Source organism: Gigantopelta aegis, chromosome 8 (assembly GCF_016097555.1).
Source record: "Gigantopelta aegis isolate Gae_Host chromosome 8, Gae_host_genome, whole genome shotgun sequence".
Taxonomy (NCBI): domain Eukaryota; kingdom Metazoa; phylum Mollusca; class Gastropoda; order Neomphalida; family Peltospiridae; genus Gigantopelta; species Gigantopelta aegis.
In genome coordinates this window covers 57,076,229-57,098,060 of record NC_054706.1, presented here as the reverse complement: position 1 = coordinate 57,098,060, position 21,832 = coordinate 57,076,229, and the positions used below count along the sequence as shown (strand labels likewise).

General features: G+C 34.6%; 1 protein-coding gene across 4 annotated transcripts in view; it reads left to right on the top strand.

Annotated features, from left to right (window-relative positions):
• Positions 1 to 21,832, top strand: part of LOC121378617 (ABC transporter A family member 1-like) — a 57,668-nt gene that overhangs the window by 18,909 nt on the left and 16,927 nt on the right. For all 4 annotated transcript variants that reach the window (XM_041506877.1, XM_041506876.1, XM_041506878.1 and 1 more), the window contains exons 8-20: positions 1,462 to 1,648; positions 2,069 to 2,127; positions 2,658 to 2,791; positions 5,405 to 5,557; positions 5,717 to 5,836; positions 6,731 to 6,869; positions 7,163 to 7,253; positions 9,847 to 9,986; positions 13,040 to 13,168; positions 14,641 to 14,970; positions 15,815 to 15,936; positions 17,232 to 17,492; positions 20,487 to 20,618. In XM_041506877.1, the coding sequence (XP_041362811.1) occupies positions 1,462 to 1,648; positions 2,069 to 2,127; positions 2,658 to 2,791; positions 5,405 to 5,557; positions 5,717 to 5,836; positions 6,731 to 6,869; positions 7,163 to 7,253; positions 9,847 to 9,986; positions 13,040 to 13,168; positions 14,641 to 14,970; positions 15,815 to 15,936; positions 17,232 to 17,492; positions 20,487 to 20,618 (1,997 nt within the window). The remainder of the gene's footprint in view (positions 1 to 1,461; positions 1,649 to 2,068; positions 2,128 to 2,657; positions 2,792 to 5,404; positions 5,558 to 5,716; positions 5,837 to 6,730; positions 6,870 to 7,162; positions 7,254 to 9,846; positions 9,987 to 13,039; positions 13,169 to 14,640; positions 14,971 to 15,814; positions 15,937 to 17,231; positions 17,493 to 20,486; positions 20,619 to 21,832) is intronic.

Below are 21,832 nucleotides of genomic sequence, written 5' to 3'. Positions count from 1 at the left end.
GAACAGCCAACATCGTACGTTTATCGTGCCTTTTACTCTAAGCCACATGCTGTATGTGCATGAATTAAAATTGAATTTAGCAAATATATTTCATAACTTAGTCACACAAAAAAAATGTTTTAAAACATAATTCTTTAACTAGCCTTAATCTTGGTAGTTTCCGTTTGGCTAACTGAAAAATGACCAAATTTGCAAAACTGGTATGTTGTTTTGATCTATAGCTTCGATTTATATTATGTTTAATGAATTAAATCAGTGCGTTTATACATTTGTTTTTTGAGATGTGTATAAACCTGAAAGTGTCCAGATGATTGACAAATCAATTTCTGCTAACAAACTATTGACTGGTTTCATATTCTGAGGATCGACAGCTGTTTATTATTTATAACATAGCATAATTTCATGTTTTGTGAAGGACTAAACATTCCCCAGTTTACACAAAACGTTACATTTACCAAAGACAGTCATGGGCAGTGACAAAACGTTTTTAGCTGGGTTTTTTAGATAGACTTTAAATTATTAGTATAAAATGAAAGAATGGTTCACACATATTATATGAACCATTGTTGAAGGGAAAAGCTTGGGTGATATAATATAATTGAATTAGGGCTATGTAGAATATCAGTTCAAAATAATTTTGCAAAATGGCTTACCATAATAAGATTTTATTGAGCATTATTGAATTTCATGTGGTTTTGTGTTTGGTAGATCAAACGTCGGGTGACCCTGACTTTGATATGTAGGGGATGATCATGGTATGCCTTGGAAGGAAGGGGGTGTTGTCAGTAGTTATGTAACATTTTAAAGATTGTATGTCACTTTTATTCATGCCATAGCCAATTTGAATTTTTTTTGTCATCACAATGACATATTTAAAATAGTAAACTAGTTAAAATTTTGTTTTGTTTAACGACACCACTAGAGCACATTGATGTATTAATATTTGGCTATTGGATATCAACGATTTGGTAATTTTTGACATATAGTTTAGAGAGGAAATGTGCTACATTTTTCCATTAGTAGCAAGGGATTTTTTATGTGCACCATACCAGATAGGATAGCACATACCAAGGCCTTTGATATACCAGTCGTGGTGAATATGCTGGGACAACAAATAGCCAAATGAGCCCACGGACGAGGATCCAAACTGACTGCACATCAAGCAAGCGCTTTACCACTGGTCTGCGTGCCGCCCCCTCATAGTAACAATATGAATGATGGTTGCTGACAACAGCAGTAACTGAAATGGGCGGTGGTGACATTATTTACGAGACAGTTTTAGAGAATGGAGAGAGAAGATTACAAAAATGAGTTGATTGTCCAATGGCTCCTAATGCTTCAGGGGAGTATGGGGGTGGGTGGGGTGGTGACAAGAGTACATTATTTACGAGACAGTTTTAGTGAATGGATAAAGAGGATTACAAAAATGGGTTGATTGTCCAATGGCTCCTAATGTTTCAGGGGAGTATGGTCCCCGTTACAAGCCATGGTTCTGCCTGACACCGTCCTACTGGTGTGGACAGAGGAAGAGCACAGAGTTGACCAGTCTCGTGGATGCAGAAGGTCATGATGGACCCCGGAGGAGTGAACAAACAGACGACATAGTGGAGCCAGTGTCTCCAGATCTGGCAAACAAAGCTGGCATTCGGTAAATCATACATTCTAATTCAACGCATTACTAAGAACGAATCCAACTGGATCTCTACTATAATCTACTTTTTAGCACAGGCATTGGGAGATTCAGCATTGCAGTTTAATATTAATGTACCTATGGAAGGAGCAGATATATTTTAAATCTAGGTGTGGCAGTGTACCCTCAAAGTCCAATGCATTTGGAGTAGTTAAATGTGTGTATTATCAGCCATAAATTTCCAGTTAAAAGTTGCTTAACTAAAGCAAAAAACAGTTCGCGTTTTGTCGTGACATAATGAAGACAATTCTATTAACTGTGTACATATATAATTTGTTTAAACACTGACACATTTTAAAGTAACACAAATTAACATCTTCTTTAATTAGGAAACAACCCTACTGTGTTTACCTATTTGTCTACATTTTTATGTTACAGAATATCTAAAATTTCTAAAGTCTTCAAAGACAAAAGGAACACGATTAATGCCATTGATGGTAAGTATATAATTTTTATCACACCTTGCGTAATGTATTTTGACAAACTGGTTCCAAACATTATTCACCTGGAAGAAGTAAAGGAAACAGAATGAATGAAAGAGTGTTTAACAACATCCCAGCACCAAACATATATCTGAAAATAGGTTATAACGATAGAATTTATGAATGTTTAATAACAGCATGAAACATATATCAGTTGTTGAGTATTTAAGAAAGGTAAATGGAAATGTGATTCGGGTACACAAGATTTAACAGAACTTAAGTTTATTCAATTTGAAACAAATTCAATTTAAAATGATTCAGTAGGCCTCACGTTTTAACTCTGGTATATTTGATTAAAACGTGTAGTCTAGCAGCGAGCTAGCAATCCGCCTCCTCTACCCCTTGTATGCTCTTTGTATGTCGTATATGAACACACCTTTCCTCTAGGTATACATGCTTTATGGACGCCACTTTACAATGTCTGATCCAAAGAGACATTTTATCTTGTGATGCACATTGCAAATATTTTCTTACTGTTATTTTAGGATTAACACTGGATATATATGAAGGCCAGATTACAGCACTACTTGGTCACAATGGAGCAGGGAAGACAACTCTAATTAATATGCTATGTGGATTATCTCCTCCTAGTTCTGGAACAGCAACAATATATAATATGGTATTTAATGTTTCTGACAATATTGATATTAAAGATATTAAAATTTGTCGGTGACACTGGCGCTCGTGGTTAGGCCATCGGTCTACAGGCTGGTAGGTACTGTGCTCGGATCCCAGTCGAGGCAAAATGGGATTTTTAATCCAGATATTGTACTTAAACCACAGACTGTGTATATTTTAGACTCCAAACCCTGAGTGAGTGCTCCGCAAGGTATCCAGTCAATGGGTAGGTGTAAACCATTTGCACCGACCAGTGGTCCATAACTGGTTGCAACAAAGGCCATACATTCAAACTGCTATCCTGCCTGTGGAAAGTGCAAATAAAAGATCCCTTGCTGCATGTCGTAAAAGAGTAGCCTATGTGGCGACAGCGGGTTTCCTCTAAACACAGTGTCAAAATGACCATATGTTTGACGTCCAATAGCCGATGATAAGATAAAAAAATCAATGTGCTCTAGTGGCGTCGTTAAATAAAACAAACTTTACTTTAGATTGATATTAAAAATATTATTAAAAATGAGGAAATAACTTTCTTTTTAAATTTGTAATAGACACTGACAGCTTATAATTAAAGTAATATGTAATAAGTGAACTAATTAAACTTTAAATGTGCTTGGAATTGAAAACTGTACATTTCAAAATGTCCTGTGACCAGTCATTAAGTACTGTACTTAAAAGACAGTGTATATTTTAGACTGAGTGCATGGCAATTGGTAATTAGAGATTCGCAGATTTTAAACCTGTGTATCCACTGCACTATAGGTATCCAATCAATGTTCTAGCTAGCAATAAACAGAATGACGCATAGTTGCCACCCTTCCCCTGATTATCGCTGTCCTGCCCGAATTCATTGCCACACAGGAAGGTGACTACATTCTAACTTGCTTTCCTCTTAAAACGTACACTTTGTTCTCATGGATCTTGAGTTCCCAAATAAGAAACATTTGACAATACATCATCAAGTCATCCTTATGTGTCAAATTCCACCAACGGTATCCTAAGGTGCTACATTCTTATGGTATAATAACTTGTTTGTCATGATTATTTCACTCAGATAAGACATGATACCCGCTGTCTATAGCAATTGTGGGTCTTAAAAAGCTTGATTAAGCAGTCAACTTGAACGACAACAACAAATCATAATTAGACTGGTTTCAGAAACTGATTTGCACTCAAATGTTTAAAAAATAAAATGTCAGCAAGTTAAATAGAAACAGGAATAGCAATAAAACAAACTGGGCTTTCAAATCTATACATACATGTATGGTTTTTTTATTGAATGTCAAAACGTTCATAAGCAGAACATGCTTTAAAAGTATGAAGTTTGTGTTGACATATCCAATAATCAAACCAGTGTCCTGACCAGTCATAAGTCTGGTTACAACACTGTCCAGCAGTATATTATTATTGTTATTATTTCAGTTAGTGATGTTCCGATTAATGGAGTTACTCGCATATTAATCATTTGAATCATTTGACCAATCAATCGATTGGTACTCTCTCTAGGTTACGTGCCTTCTTGTTCCATGGTACGCTAATGAAATCTTATTGCAATTATTATAAACCTGTAAATTATTTTATACATTAGAGATTATTAAAACGTTTTAATATATAAAAATGCTGTTTCACATAAGGCTGCATAATTAGTACCCCAAAACACAAAGTACATTTTAATCCATTATTAATCGATCACTAATCATTTTGGGCAGACTGACAATTGATCACAACACTAATTTCACAATATGTCTCACAGTGATGATGTTGACAATACTATATTATTGTTGTTATTTCAGTATGTGTCTCACGGTGGAGCTAAAGATAATAGAATATTAGTGTTGGTTTTTTTAGAGGTGTCCTATACAGTGCGCGCGCGCGCGCGCGTGTGTGTGTGTGTGTGTGTGTGTGTGTGTGTGTGTGTGAAAAATAGTATATTATTATTTTTTCATACGATCATGCTTCGTGGTGGAGACATGGAGAAGTGTGCATATCACTGGTGTTGTTATTTCAGGATGTGTCTCAAAGTGCAGATATGGGAAGTAATATATCACTACTGTATTACTTTTGTTATTGCATGTGTCTCATGGTGGAGATGTGGAGAAGTGTATATTACTGGTGTTAGTATTTCGGGGCATCTCACAGTGCAGGTATGGGGAGTAGTATTACTACTGTATTACTTTTGTTATTGCATGTTTCTCATGGTGGAGATATGGAGAACTGTATATTACTGGTGTTGTTATTTCATAATGTCTCTCATGGTAGAGATATGGAGAATAGTTTATTGGTGTTGTTTGAGGATGTATCTAACAACAGAGGGATGGATTTTGTTGTAGTTGTTATTTCAGAATATTTCCCACAGTGACAATATGAAGAATAATATGTATTGTTGTTATTTCTAGATGTGCCCCACTGAGTAGGTATGGAAAACAGAATATCATAATTGTTGTTATTTTATGATGTCTCACAATGGAGGTATGGATAATAGTGGGGGTTTTAGGTTTTTATGGTGGAGAATAGTATTTTGTTCAAGTTGTTATTTCAGAATATGTAGCAATATGAAGAATAATACACAGTGGGGGGTATGGGAAATAGTATATAATTATTGTTGTTATTCCAGGACGTGTCTCATAGTGGAGATATGGAGAGAATTCGATCCATGACCGGGGTCTGTCCTCAGCATGACATCCTGTATGATGAACTGTCCTGTCGTGAACACCTCGACATCTTCGCTGGCATCAAAGGAGTGAGAGAAAAGGAGAGGGCTGATGTTGTTAGTATTTGATTCTCATTAAATTTTTGTTCTCAATTTTCTCTTTTAACTATCAAGTACATAATATGTTAGCCATTATGGCTTTACTATTCTAATTAATCTGACTGATTGTTGATTAATGGATATAAAGTTCAACACGTTATTAATTATTTTCTATAGGTTAAAACGATTATGAAGGCTGTTGATATTGTCGACCAAGCTGATGTCCTTGCCAAAAACCTGAGTGGAGGACAGAAGAGGAAGCTGTCTGTTGCAATTGCCCTAATAGGAGATCCAAAGGTACAATGTTCTGTTAACAGACACAAACAAGACCTGGTAGTCTCTACTGGTTACAGCAAATGTATCTAATTCAGATTTCCCATTATAGTGCGAAAATATAGCGCATGTTTTATAACGTCTGTTGCCAGATGTGTAGTTCGCGTAAACACAGACGCGGTGTGTTTTGTCACATTCGATTCATTGCGTTTTATTTTTGACTGGTACCATACTGCTCAGACCGAGATCCAGACCTAGCTTCGGTGTGTTTTTGACCTTAGGAACAATATAGCTTGGTTTAGAATATATATATATATATGTACATTAAATATTAATATAAAATACATAAATGTCTTTGTCTGCTGATTACAGGTGGGTTAATTTTAAATTACCAAAAGGTGTCGTTATTATTTTGTTAACAACTGTTATCCATGTCGTATACATTCACATGGAAATAAGTATATAACAGAAACATACGTCTTTGTACTTTTACTTAAAGGTTGGTAACCCCATTTGTTTTATCATTTATACTGATTTTTAAAAAATGTCACAAATAGCTACTAATTATTCTTTGAAACAATCGCAGTCTCATATTTCGATATGTTAATATTGCGAAATTGTGAACAGAATGTATTTTGATTTGGTAAATGCATTGAAATGCATGTACACATATTGAAATACACGTACGCCTATTGAAATGCATGCAAAGTTGTTAAAATTAGTGCAGAAGTGTTGAAATATATACATGCAAAAATGTTTGAATGCATGAAAAAGTCTTGAAGAGCATGTACAAGTGAATTGTGGCGTAAACATTGTACAGTTTTAATATGTTACTGTAAGTAAAAATGGTTGTACTGTAATATGATTTATCAGTGAATTCTTCAGTACAGTAGGTCTTTGGGGATTTTCTAATATTAGATGCTTATACTTGACGAGCCAACAGCAGGAATGGATCCTTACTCTAGACGCCACCTGTGGTCTCTCCTGAAGAACAGCAAGGAGGGGAAGATAATTCTGTTGACCACACATTTCATGGATGAAGCTGATATATTGGCAGGTAAAGAATAGATCTGCAGTTCATGCAATGTAAAGTTGTTCAGTGGTTCATAGGTGTTTAAAATGTTCCTGCATATATTATGTATGTATGTATGTATGTATGTATGTATGTATGCATATGCATTTAAAACAAGATTTAAAAAAAATCACATCATATATTTTGGTTAATAAAATAATACAATTAAACCAGCTAAAGGATTTTTGTCAACAGTGGTTCATATCGTCACAGTGTAGTTGATATATACATATGCATATTACTAAAAGTTGTTTTCCTACACTTTTATATATTTTCAGATCGCAAAGCCATTATTAATCATGGCAAACTGAAATGTTGTGGATCATCATTGTTTCTCAAACAGAGATTTGGAATTGGATACCACTTGAAGTAAGAACATTCATATTTATTGCGAGCATGCTGTTCATTTAGAATTTAGATATATTTGTCAATTTTTGGTTCTCTCTCTCTCTCTCTCTCTCTCTCTCTCTCTCTCTCTCTATCTCTATCTCCATTAAAGTGTCTAGATATAGTGGATATATACAGGAAGGAATATTTCTAAATGAATGAATGAATGAATGTTTAATGACACCCCAGCACGAAAAATACATCTCGGCTATTGGGTGTCAAACTATGGTAATTACAAAAAACAATGTGATGATCAACATCAATATAAAAATTCAACAGTTAAATTAAAACACAGTGTAAAGAACTGTGCAAAAATACAAATATCACAGATATATAAAATTAAAATTTAGAGTAAAAGTCTGTATCGTGTGAAAATTGTAAAACAAATTCTGGATGGAATCGAAATGATTCCATCACATTTCTCTGACCAAATATCTTTTCGAGTTGCTGACAAATGCTTACACTCCATCAACATATGGCGTACCGTCAGATTACACTGACAGTGCTCACACTGAGGTGGAGGATCTTTCTTCAAGAAAAGTTAAATTTGTTAATACTATATTTAAAATCAGTATAAGGCACACCAACCCTGGTATGAGGCAAATCCAAATGAGGCAAATCCAAAGCCGACTTGGCAGCAGAATCTGCCTTTTCATTACCCCTGATACCAACATGGCTGGGCACCCAACAAAATACAACATCTTTATTGGCAATAGATAAAAAGACACACTTTCGTATCACCATCCCAATTAAGGGATGGTCCAGCTTCATATCGTGCAAAGCTTGGAGACACGAAAGTGAGTCGGTAAAAATAATAAATTTGGATGCACTAGAATCCTTTATTTCTTCCAAGGCTTTAATGACTGCCCAAACTTCAGCACTAAAAAATGATGCCGAGTCATGCAATCTCATGGAAAGTGTTGTCAGATGGAAAAACTGTAGCACAAGCCACAGAATTCCCATCCCGTGATCCGTCTGTATACACAGGAATGTAATCACAGTACTTGTCTTGAATTTCCATGAAAAACTGTTTATAAACCTGTACAATCTTTCTTCAGATGCATTTCTAAATGAAGCCTCTGTGCATTTTGCTATCTATAACATATGGTTATTTTGACATTTGAATGATAGTGTGGAAACCCGCTGCTTGCACGTAGATTACTCCTTACAAAAAAGATGCAAGGAATCTTTCATAAGCACTTTCCACATAGAAGATACAGTATATACCATGACGTTTGATATATCATGCACTTATCATGGGTATTGGTTGAGACGCCTGAATAAATAGAGCAGAATAGAATAGAATAGAATAGAATAGATCTTTAACAACACCCTAGCACATAAAATGCATTGGCTCTTGGGTGTCAAAGTATGGTAAATGCAAACTAATAATGTGATGATCAACATCAATATAAAAATTAACAGTTCACGTTGAAACACAGTGTAAAGAACAGTGCTTGGAAAAAATATCACAGATAGTTAATATTACAATTTAGAATAAAAGCCAGTATCTCGAAGACATTGTAATAGAAGTTCTGGATGGAATTGAAAGGATTCCATCACAGGTGTTTGATCAACTATATCCTTTTTAGTTTCCATGAGATGAGTACACTCCACCAAAATGTGGCGTGCCGTCAGAGTACACACTGAGGTGGAGGATCTTTCTTAGAGATAAATTTCATCAGTCAAAACTATTTCATCCTTCCTGCACTGCCTATAGGAGGACTGCCTCTCTCCCAAGACTGGCTTGGCAGCATGAAGCTTGTTCGCAACTGCACAGTCCCAATCATGTTGCCAAGTCGAAAAGATAAATTGGTTAATACTATGTTTAAAATCAGTATAATGCACAACAACCCTGGCATAAGACAAATCCAAAGCCGATTTGGCAGCTGAATCTGCCTTTTCATTACCCCTGATGCCAGCATGGCTGGGAACCCAACAAAATACAATATCTTTATTGGCAATGGATAACAAGACACACTTTCGTATCACCATCCCAATTAAGTGGGTGAATAAAAGTCCATCAAGGGTAATTAGTCCTGTGACCCATTGCACATGAGGTGAGATCCTCGTATAATGGGAACGAGATTGCTGTGGAAGTCTTAACAACATTTAAGCAAATAAAATATTACCTAATACAAATATAAACATCGGTGTATGGTGGTAAATAAACATGTTGAGAGTATTATGAGTTTCAAATGTGTATCCTTTTTAAAATTCAGAAAAAAGTATTCCTTCACCCTGTTACTGTAAGCACATTATTTTTTATTGAAACAAGATGATGATTTTCTGTCCAAATGTGCAAAAATGTGAACCACTTTTAGAGCACACTGGCAAAATACACATATAATTAATCAAATGTGAAATATTTGCAAATTTATAAGTATCACTGACGAATGCCTCTTGATTGTATATTTGGACTCACACTTCAGCTATCTGGTCTGTCTGTCGAGTTAATGATCAGAAATTGGTGTAGTGTCCTTTCCCCTCCCCACTGAGTTTCTAAAACAGCCACTGCCACTTAAACACTATGTGCCACGTAGGCGATGCAGTATCATATTTAACTAATTTTCAGCATGGTGGTGGAACCTGAATGTAATGCTGACAGGGTGACGGACTTGCTGAGACAGCACGTGTCTGGGATTGAAATGAAGAGGTCGCATGGTAAAGAGCTTGCCTTTACCATGCCCATGTCAGAAGTTAGCAGGTTTCCAGGTAAGCCAGTTTCCAGATACATGTATATAGTGATGAAAAGAAATACGGGAACACATGGTATTTGAGACCAAATTTAATTCACTTCCAGGATAGTCATATCTTTATTAAATAAAGAGATATAATATGGAATTGAATGTCAGTACTATGAAAGTGACTGCTAGTACTATGGAAGTGACTGCTAGTACTATGGAAGTGACTGTCAGTAACACATTTAATTTTTTGATACTGCAGATGAGGGATTTGGTTGCAGTAAATATTTGCTGTTACTATTTATGTGTTCCTAGAGGGCAGTCCCAGGGTGACGGATGTTTCAGTCAGAGAGGTTGGAGGTCATTCCAACTGACCTAATTGCTAGAGTGGCATCTCCAGTAAATTAGTCTTGTGTATGATACTTGCCAATGTTCATGTCTATTTGGTGCCACAGAGAAAAGTGCTTAGAAATATTTATGGCTTGGTGGGTAATCAGAAATATGTGCATGACAAACGGTACTTCTAAGGGACATGGGTAATAAGCAACTAACTTCATTTCCAAATTGTGTGAAACTGTTAAATTGTACAAATCAATGTTTGCCCTTGAAGTAAAGATAACATGGCTATAGAAAACTACTAATTACAATTCAGCTCTAAACTAAATGTGTAATGAAAATTATAACATAACTGTGTGTGACAGATGTTACGTGACGGACGTTATATTTTGTCCAGACATAAAATGAAGTTCTGGATCTATAAAAAGCAGGACATGGTCCACTGTTGTATTGATAAAAGCATTTTAATGCATGGTGAATATTATGATGTGTATTTTGATTAATTATAATTAAACTTTCACAGATTTTTAATTCAATACAAAGCCACTGGGGAGATATCAATATATCCATAGTCTCTTAAATATTTCTGTCATGCAACAGCCTTCATTTATTTAAAAGGTAAAGCTCACGAAAACACTAACAGGATGAAGGCAAACACTGTCCCCTAAAATGGTTTCAAAAGGGTCTGCGAATAAAAAAGAACCTATGTCGATAATGGTAAATTACAAGACTATCAATGTCATATCCGGGTGTATGTTTAGATTACCATTGTATGTAAATATTGTATACATGTCACAGTTGTTGCTGGTGTCATATGTTATGGATTCATTAAAAATTAATAGGTGTATCAAAAACTATGGTTAATCAAAATTGGGGGATATTAATTTTTGATGCACTATCTTTTTCTTGAGTACATACTTTTATATTTGAGTATGTTGCCTGGCGAAATTGAAATTGAATTGTCTTGAAAATAGCTCAGGATATGAACAAGGGTGACGGCTAGGGACCACCCTCAGTTTGTAGTCATTTTAAGAAATGTTCGGCAAATAAAGTATTTTTACAGCATACAAATTGCAATTTTATTTGCATGTTCTTACTTAAAATAATAATATATCTGTAACATATGTATTTCTGGATATCGTAATGTTTTGTAGTTCATGCATCTCTATAAAATGTTTTGTCTCAAATTATTTTGTACATACAAATTTATTATTTTTGGCAAAGATCATACGAAATATGAAATATTTCAGCCAAAGGTCATACCAAATGTATTTATCCATATAAAGATTTAAATGTAAAACATGATAAGCTAAGATAGCGTTTTTTAAAAAAGAACCAGAAAAAAACAAACAGGATGTGTGTTTATTTTGTTAGGGGAACAAACGGAAGTCTTTCTAGGGCAAAAACCTTAGGATAGTCCCTTATAGTACTAAATAATCGTGGGTAAAATAGTGAAACCACCTTTTGTTGTAAAGATGCTAAATGAAGACTTTTTCTGATTTATCAGATTGTAACAGACGTTACTGATTTAACTTTTTCCTGTAACAGACGTTACATGTGACAGATTTTACAGTTTGCTTTCTTCTCAAATTCAAATCACATAATTTCAGGACTGATTGACATATTTACTATCTTTACCTTTACCAGTGCTAAGAGAATTACAAAGGACATGATTATACATCTTCAGATTTTCTGCTCACATAAACAATTCATATTTGACACATTACAATATGTAACACGAGTACAATACAAGAACATCATTAACATACATGACAAGAACAGGCACAAACATAGAAATATTTATAGTTAACACAGAACACCAGATACGATGTCCGACATAAGGCTAAGGACCATACATATATTAAGAGAGGATATTCGCCTCGCCACTCCATTAGCTACTCATTTTTAATAGCAACAGAAAGCAAAAAAGAAAGAAAGATATATTTATTCAACTACACATTGGCATATTTAAACTACTGATGTTCGACAATTGCTAGCATATGTTTATTGTGACATTGGGTTTAGTGTGAGACAAGAAACCCACCTACATCTTACATAGCAGGAAGGGATCTTTTAAAAATATATGCCCTTACCAACAGACAGGACAGGTCAACTCATACCACTGTCTTTAGTATTCCAATAGTGAGGCCTCAGTGGTAATGTTTAATCCATCAGACTTGAGATTGGTAGGTACTGAGCTCACACCCCAGTTCTGGGAATCAAAGAGTAAGACCGCTACAACAATTCTGTCTCACTAACAACTCACTATGTCGTGGACAAATAACCCAGATAGCTGACATTTTTGCCCAGGTAAATATGTTTCAAATTTAAAACATACAAGATTTAAAAGAATATACATTTATTGATAAAGCATCAAACTTTAAATTTTAATCATTTTAAAACTATAGAATTTTATTCAGCAGCACTGCTACATTTTAGGGAGCATATATGTACTATGTTAGGGAACAGTACACTGACTCACACCTGAATGCTTTTTATACGTGATGATTAGTTAACCCCTTTAATTGGATAAGAATGGACATACATTGAAATGAAATGACCGAGTCCACTGAAGATGACCCGTTTAGTGACACTTCATTGTACCATTGAGCTGCAACCCACACCCACCCTTGTTGGATTGTTTGAGCTTTTAAGTGGTAAACATTGCACGCTAACAGTTAGTTCATAATATAGTTATCACGTAAATATGATACTGTGATCATAGACTCTTATTAATATTTTTTTCAGGAATGTTCACTGAACTTGAGGCAACTGTTAAGGGCTCTATTGGTGCTGGGCAATCTCAGGCAGAGTTATTAGGAATCATAAGTTATGGAGTTTTCATGACATCACTGGAGGAAGTGTTTCTGAAAATAGGTAACAGTTATTATATAGATGGCTGTAGTTAGAATTGTAGTTATATGACTTGAAATGTGAATTTTATTCCGATGTTGTAATAGAACAATATAACTTCCAGTAACGGTAATGTAATTATACAGTGTAAATAAAAAAGTGTTTTTATCAAAGTACCATCGAATTGTATAGATTAAATCTCACTTTGTGATACTGCAGGGATGGCGCCAAATGCTGGAACAGACAAGGTAGGCAATTGCACCTGACTGCATGTTAACAGCAATTGATATGCAGTACTGAGGCTAAAAGCAGATGTGCCTTTGAAGAGGTCATGTATCTGATATTAATATAACTCAAATATATGACGATATGTCCGCATTGACCAGGATGTTATAACTGTGCTTGGAATGATATATATATATATATATATGTACGCTACGTCATGTTGCAGCAAAACTATAGAAATGCACGTGCAATTGCTTACCAAAGCTGTTCTAGTAGTTGCATTTAGCTCTGTAGGGCCAATAGACTTCTTTGTAATTCACTGCTAGTGCCTTGCAATGGATGGAACCTTTTAAAGATACATTAAAAGAAAAACGTCCAAAATATCTTCTGACGCTTAATTTTGATGAGTCTCTCTCTCTCTCTGTCTGTCGGTCTGTCTGTCTGTGTATGTGTATGTTTGTGTGCATGTGTTCAGTGGTCTAACAATTTGTCTTTAAAGAAAACTTTTTATTTTTAATTTTTAAATTTAATTTAATTTTGTTTTTGTTGTGGGTTTTTTGTTGTTTTGTTTTTTTAAGAACTAGCTTAACCCTAAATGATACGTCACAAAATATTTTTTTACTCATGAAATCAGTTTATGGTAGACAAGATATTTAATTTAATGTAATCCTATTTGATAAATTCATCAACTGAATTCTGCCAACATGTACATGTCTATTTCATATTAAATTGGTAACTTTTCCAAACTGTATTTCGGTCACACAGTTTATCTATTCTAAATTTACAAAACAAAAATATTTTTGGCAACTTAAATTTAATATACACAAATTAAATTTTGGAAAGAGCATCATACTGTAATATAATAATATGAAGAATTTGTGTCAAGATGGAACATTTGGTATAACCTGTTCTTGCAAGCAGAATCAGACCAAACAAAAACAAACTGTATGCAATATATGTTGGGTAACTATATAGATGTTCATACAATAACTTACAATTTGTGTCGGTGGCACATACTAAGATGTACCATATAAGATGATACAACAAAATTGAAAAATTCATCATCAATTTTCTGCTTCAAAATAAATCTAACAAGACAACTTATGTGACTTGCTATGGGTTTAAAACATATTATAGAGTTACTGTCCAATTTATTGGACATGAACCGGTCCTATCTTTTGTTTTAGTTCATCAACACTTTTGGTGCATGACACACAATCTAATTGACGAGTCTGCTTCACTTAATCATAGCACACATATGTATTTTACAGGGTCAGAGAACGAAGACAAAGAAGAAAACGAAACCACCGAACCATCACCCCAGAACGAGCAGCACAGTATACCCATGCCCACTTCAAACGAAACGGTCAACCTTACATCTCAGCGATTCTGGACACTGATGAAGATGAGATTTAAGATAAAGATTCGGAACACGACTGCTTTGATCTTTCAGATTTTTATTCCCATTGTGCTTGTCATCATTGGCTGTGTTCTCAGCAAACAAGGCACATCCGAGGACACATCATTTACAAAACCAGTGACAATGAAATCTTTCTACGTTGGGCCACATAAACCACCTTTCCTTGCTGTTGATACAGCAGGTATCATAGTTTAATTTTATAATTGTAATTATTAACTGTTTAGGTTTTTGGGTCTTGGTGTATATTAGTCACATGCATTATAAGATAAACCTGTGGTTACGAATGTATAGTTCTGTTAGAAGACGTCTTTAACATATTGTTGTCAAAGGAATGGTACACGATTGCTACATGTTTTGTATTCCCAACTGGAAATAGCTTAGCCAAAATGTTCAAATAAACTTAACACATTTTAGGAACTGTTTGTTTTCCTACATTCGGTTCTGTGTTGTATAGAGCAAATGAACGTTACTATATTAAACTGTTTAACACAAATAAAACCAAAATTAAAAAAGTAACATTGAAATGAACATATTTACACAATGTACATGTAGCTGCAATTGTGAGCAACACTTCAGTTAATGGTGGGAGCCACATTTAATTACTCAGAATGTTTACCTTATTTAAAATATGAATTCATGTATGATCTGTATATTCAATTCATTGTTGACCATACTAATGTTGTTTGGGTTATTTTGTGGGGTTTTTGTAATTCAGTGTGAACCTTATGCATACAGTAATTTCATATGTAACCATTTATTTTATCTTCCGACTGCCAAATATAATTTGAAGTAATTCAGATCCAAGGGAATCCTGAATATATTTATCAATACATATTAATTATTGTAGCTCAAACATTTTATATGTTTTAATGTCCAGATATATGACATCTGTAGATCGATCCACTGTCTGTTAATGCATGCCTACAAATTCAGGATAGTCCATTTAAAGTAAACTTCTGAAACGTCTCCATGGCTTAAATGTAAATGACTAGTTATTTGTTTTTACTATGTTATTTTACTTTAAGACACACCAGGTTCAAGAACATTTATCGATGGACTTGGGAGTGTTGAGAAGGTCAATTCATCTGTGAATATTGCTGATCTACCAAAACATTGGGTGGGCTTTAACCTTAAGGACCTACAAACAGTGAGTAGATATTTAATCATATCAGGGGGTCAAAATTCACACCTCATAGACTATAATTAAAAATTACTAAACTAATGCATTGATTTGAAAATGTTATGGCCAATGAGCTACTTCCTTAAGAGCTAGTGTTGTTCTTAATCAAAACTGGCACAGATAAGTTTAGTAGGTACTGAACGTTCTCAATGACAACTTCGTTTTTAAATCATCTGACCAGTTGTTTTTTGTTTGTGGTTTGTTAATTTTGTTGAATATAGCATGTATTTGAATCTGGGTTCTCAAACAGATGCGAGTTTGTTCTTGTTACATCACCAGACGATTAGAGGACACGAATATATTCATAAGAGCATTCCAACTTGAAAACGTTCAGGAATATGCTTCCTGTGTGATAACAGTTTCGAATACATGTACATCCATAGTATTTGCTTGGAGTAAGAAGTCTTTTTAATATATCATTTCATAAATGAAATGCAAACATCCAAACTGGTATGTTAACTATCAATATCAACTATCAACTATCAGTATTCCGACTTTCAACTTATTTGTACAAGTGCTGCAGTGCTGTGATACTAGTGTCAGCATAATATATTGTTATAGTATATATAGTATATAATATATAATATATATATATATAATATATATAATATATATATATAGAGGTTATTACCAGAGTGTTTCGGTATCGTCAATATCATATATTAGGAATAAAAATTGTATTATGTGAGCCTCTGGTGAGCATAATACATTATTTGTATTCCTAATATATGATATTGACAATATCGAAATACATGAGGGTAATAATCTCTTTATCATATAAGCTCAAGCTTAATACAACGTTTTTTTCTAAACTGTACACGCAACTTTAATTCCAGTCCGCCATTACTAGATATTCAAATGACATAAGAATATGTGGCGCGGTGTATTTTTTAATAGAAATGACGTCAAACTCGAATGACGTCATTTTGGATATCCTTACATCAAAATAAAGTTATGCCTAACGTTTTTTGTTTTCTGAACGCTCGACAGCTTTCAGTGTCAAATTGCCATTGAAATGTTGTTATTTGATGACTATGAATGCATATGTCAATCATGGAGTGTCACCCAAGTACGTTTGCTTAAATGTCAATAAACCTAGTGCCGAGACCTCGACTAATTTACATCTAATTTGCAAAGTTATCAAATTCTTAAATTATGTGATCTGAAAAATATCACATACTTTGATTGCACTGAAAATTTAAGATATTATATGATAAATATAATTATATATACTTATATACTGTTTTGTATTTCGTCTGCAGGGTAAGAACTTAACATACACTGCAATGTACAATGACTCGGCTATTCATTCACTACCAGCTGTGATCAACTTGGTGTCGAATGGACTTCTTGCGATGGTTGAGAATATAACAGCATCCAGTCTGATGTGGCCATCTGTTGTGCAGTCTGCGGTGCCAAACCTTTCCTACAATTCCAATGCCTTCTCAGCAGCATTCATTCTTGCCGTGGCATTTGTTGTTGTACCAACAGGATTTGCTGTTGAGGTTGTTGCTGACCGTCAGGTAAGTAATGAATTGTAATAAGGACAGTTCCAAAATTGATCAAATGGGGCAGGAGGGTACCACATTAGTATTTTATGTGGTGTTTGCTACAGTTGTCGCCTTTGCATACTTGGTTTTAATTATTTTGTTGTTAGTGGGTAGGTATGCAAAAAGTGTTTTTGTTATGACTTTCCTTTCAACAAAATCAATTTAAAAAATCGTACCGTTTTAGACAATAACATAGTGATATACAATGTATGTCTGTAAGATACTGTTATGTATGCTTCTTAAACATATTTTATTTATGAAGCTAGAACAACTGATATTTATATAATTTGATCATTTAAATACTGAAAAACCAGTACACTCATGTCACCTTAGTCTGCGCGGCACAAAAGTCTGCGCACGTTAATGACGTTACATGACGTCTCGAAACAAGTGTCGGGGTATGTTTGTAAACAAACAAACAACGTTAATTTAATTCACAAAACCGTTGTTAAAACAACACATCTTGATTGTGAATATATGTATAAAACTGGTCGATAACACTTTTATTGAAAAAAACTCTGAATTAATGCACTAAAAGTATACTGTTGCCAGCCTCGATCAACGTGTTTTTCTATCACCTGTCAACACGTGTCTGTCAACGTTGTAATGATCAACCTTCAACCTTGCATATCAACTTACATAAATTTACATAGAAGCTTCAATACATACCGTATTGTAATTTATGAATCCATAAATCAAATGAATGTCTTATTTAATCTGTTAACGTAAACATCCAAGCATACTTTGAATTTCCCTCTGAGTGACACAATGCAAAATGGCTGCACACAGACTTTGAAGATTGCACTGACAGCATGGCCTATTTTAGCTATAGTCTGTTTCAAAATTATCATTGGTTGTCCTATGTCTAACGAACACAATTTGTGCTCATTTACACAGTTAATAATATAAATTTTTGGTGAAAATGATCAAATATTTTTACATTGGCTTTTTTTTAATATTGTCATTTTGTGTTGTCCAAACTAAGGAGCATGGAACACCATTTATATTTATCTCATTTGCACAATCTAAATGTTTCTGAAACAGACTATAACAGGAAGTGTTTGTTATTTAGAACTTGTAAAAAGTCGGATCCATTGTTTGTTGCTGTTTTATGTAAACATTAGCGACAGAAGTGGTTGTTTTGATGTTTGCTGCACAGACTTATGTGCCGTCATGCAGGCCAGTAAATGCAGGGGGGTCCCACTAAAAATGCGCTCATTACTTGAGTTTAAAAAACATTAAAATTAAAATAACTTTAGTTGTAACACGTTTATTGTTCCATTGTACTGTGGCAGTGGTGAAATAAATATTTTTAAAGAAATATTTTAACTTTAAAATATAACACAAATGCTTAGGTGCGCAGACTTAGGTGCCACCAGTGTATCTGTACTGCATTGTGGACATAATTTAGCAGAAACTGTTTATATATTAATTAACCAGGTGGGCAATGAATGGATTTAGCTCAGTCGGTAACATGCGCACCTGAGATGCTCGAGTTGTAGGATACTACCTCCTCGGCAAACCCACTGAGTGGGCCACGTTTGCTATTTCAAAGGTCTGCTCTTTCTTGTCTATGGGCAAGTGGATATAGAAGTGACATTTTATCTATGTATGATATTGTATGCTATTGTTTGAAATATATAAAACAGTGTCGTAGGCATTTTAAGGCTGGATGATGTCATTTTTGTCTCGCTGCCTGTACGAAATAAAAAGGCCAGACATAGGTATTACTTTTCCGACGGTGGCTTTGCTTCACCTTGGCTGTTCCATAAGTTGCCTTCATCCCTGATAAAAAAGAAGACTTATCCTAAGCAATTTGATGGCAAATTGTAAATAATTAATTTGCTTTACAATGAGATTTGTTTCAAAATTTTTTGTGCGAGTTGGTATGGTTTCCAAACGTTATGATGTTATGATCTGAGATTTAACGTTATTCATTACACAGTTACATGCCAGTTCATTGGTTTCCTTTTGATGCATACGAACTATAGTATATGCCAGAGGTTAGGTTGCAATATGATATGTATCCCAATATGTGGGTCGCTATATGCTAATTAATAACACTGATCCTAGTTATTAGGCAGTGTAAAATATTGTTGGCAGTTGCACATTCTGACCATTTACTTACACATCACTAGCAACGTCTAGCTTATGTTACCAATTTTACTTAATCCAATGTATTTATGGTCGTCCTGATGTTTGTATTAAATAGTTAAAAATTAATTTTACTTTAAACAAAATAGTACGTAGCTCGAGAAGTACGATCAGTAATTTTATAAAAGTTTAATTAAATAATACAACTTACTTCGTCTGGAAAGTTGGTTGAATTTTATGGAATTTTCTCTGAGCATCCTGGCTAGGAACATGACGTCATTCCTGGCTAGGAACATGAAGTCATTCAGGTGAACACATACTACGCATGCGAGATTTTGTAGCACACATGATCAATAAAAGTTTTTTTTATTATTATTACACTATCAGAACGTTCTTTCTTATTGTAGTAAGATGAAATGGGTATGTAATAAATCGATGTATCGTATCACGATACGATACGGTATCGCTGTTTTGTTACACCTATTGTACGAGCTGCGCAGTCTGTAAGAACTTGCATCTAAAGAACTGGTCACATGTATGTCCAGAGAATAGTAATTTAATTTAATGTATTTATTCAGTTGTAATAACAATAATAAAAAAAAACTTACATGTACATTTAAAATGTGGACATAAGCAGTTTTGGTTGTCAGCTGTCCCCATTTATTACAGGTAGACCACCCTGCATGGTTGCATGTTTCCTTTCTATCTAGGCCATGTGTTTAACCATGTGATTTGAAATGTCATTAATGTGTGGTAGGAATATTTTCTAAGTGGACAGAATGTACATACTACAGTGGATGGTTTCATTACATTATCTACATTTTTTGTGGGTAATATGTATTTTAAATTTACGTTTGCTCCATCTTTATATAGATCAAAGCAAGGAGCCAGCTACGAGTTTCAGGAATCACATTCATGATGTACTGGGTCACCCTGTTTCTCTTCCATCTCGCCATCTATTTCATTCCGGCAGTCATTAGCATTATAATTGTTCTTGCTGCTCAGGTAAGTATTGCTGTTATTTTTGTGTCATCTTCTTAATACACATGTTCAGGACATCCATCGCATCGTGTGTGTATAGTCTGGTTACGTCAATGAATATTTCTAATAACAGCACTGTTCCAGCATTTACCGGCATCGTGGTTAAGCCATTGGTCTACAGGCTGGTAGGTACTGGGTTCGGATCCCAGTCGAGGCATGTGATTTTTACTCCAGATACCGACTCGAAACCCTGAGTGAGTGCTCCGCAAGGCTCAATGGGTAGGTGTAAACCACTTGCACCGACCAGTGATCCATAACTGGTTCAACAAAGGCCATGGTTTGTGCTATCCTGCCTGTGGGAAGTGCAAATAAAAGATCCCTTGCTGCTAATCGGAAAATGTAGCCCATGTAGTGGCGACAGCGGGTTTCCTCTCAAAATCTGTGTGGTTCTTAACCATATGTCTGACGCCATATAACCGTAAATAAAATGTGTTGAGTGCGTCGTTAAATAAAACATTTCTTTCTTTGTTCCAGCATTTTTACTTCATCCTTGTTTTGAAAATGAGTTTTAATTTGATTAGGATTTCTTAAATGGACTATTCTGATATTTTCTCATTGTCAGATTTTTTTACTAATAACATTTTGTAATAACTAGTATTATATATTAAATACATGTTCTTGTTCAGAATATCAACATCTGTATATTCAATGTGTTTCTGATCGTCTTAATATTTGTAAGAAGTCTAAACTGGAATTGTTATCCCATTGAACGAACAAATATATATTAGAGATTCTTTATTGGACAATACATCCTTTTGACCGCCAAAACGAGGATTACCATTACCAAATTCAGGAGTGGCTTTCCTCTAATAAACAAGGTATAAGAGTGAGATTCGTGCCTTTATGGATTAAACCACTATTTTGCCAAATGCCCATTTGACTCTGGATTGAGTGGAGGTACAGCTTTAATCAGATATTACGGAATTATCGTTAAGATTTACTTAATCAAAATTAGTATATGACAGAGCTCATTGGAATAAACAGCTGTAATGTCATTATGTCATGTACTCATGAATCACTGTTAAAACTGTGATGATATCAGGTGTTCACGAAATGTGAGCATATATCCTATACCACCAGTGGCAGCCGTTACGAGTACTGCCACAATGGCTGTCAAGTCTTTCACTTAAAACGATGAAAAAATAAATGTACGAGTGTACAAGGGTTTCACCAAAGGG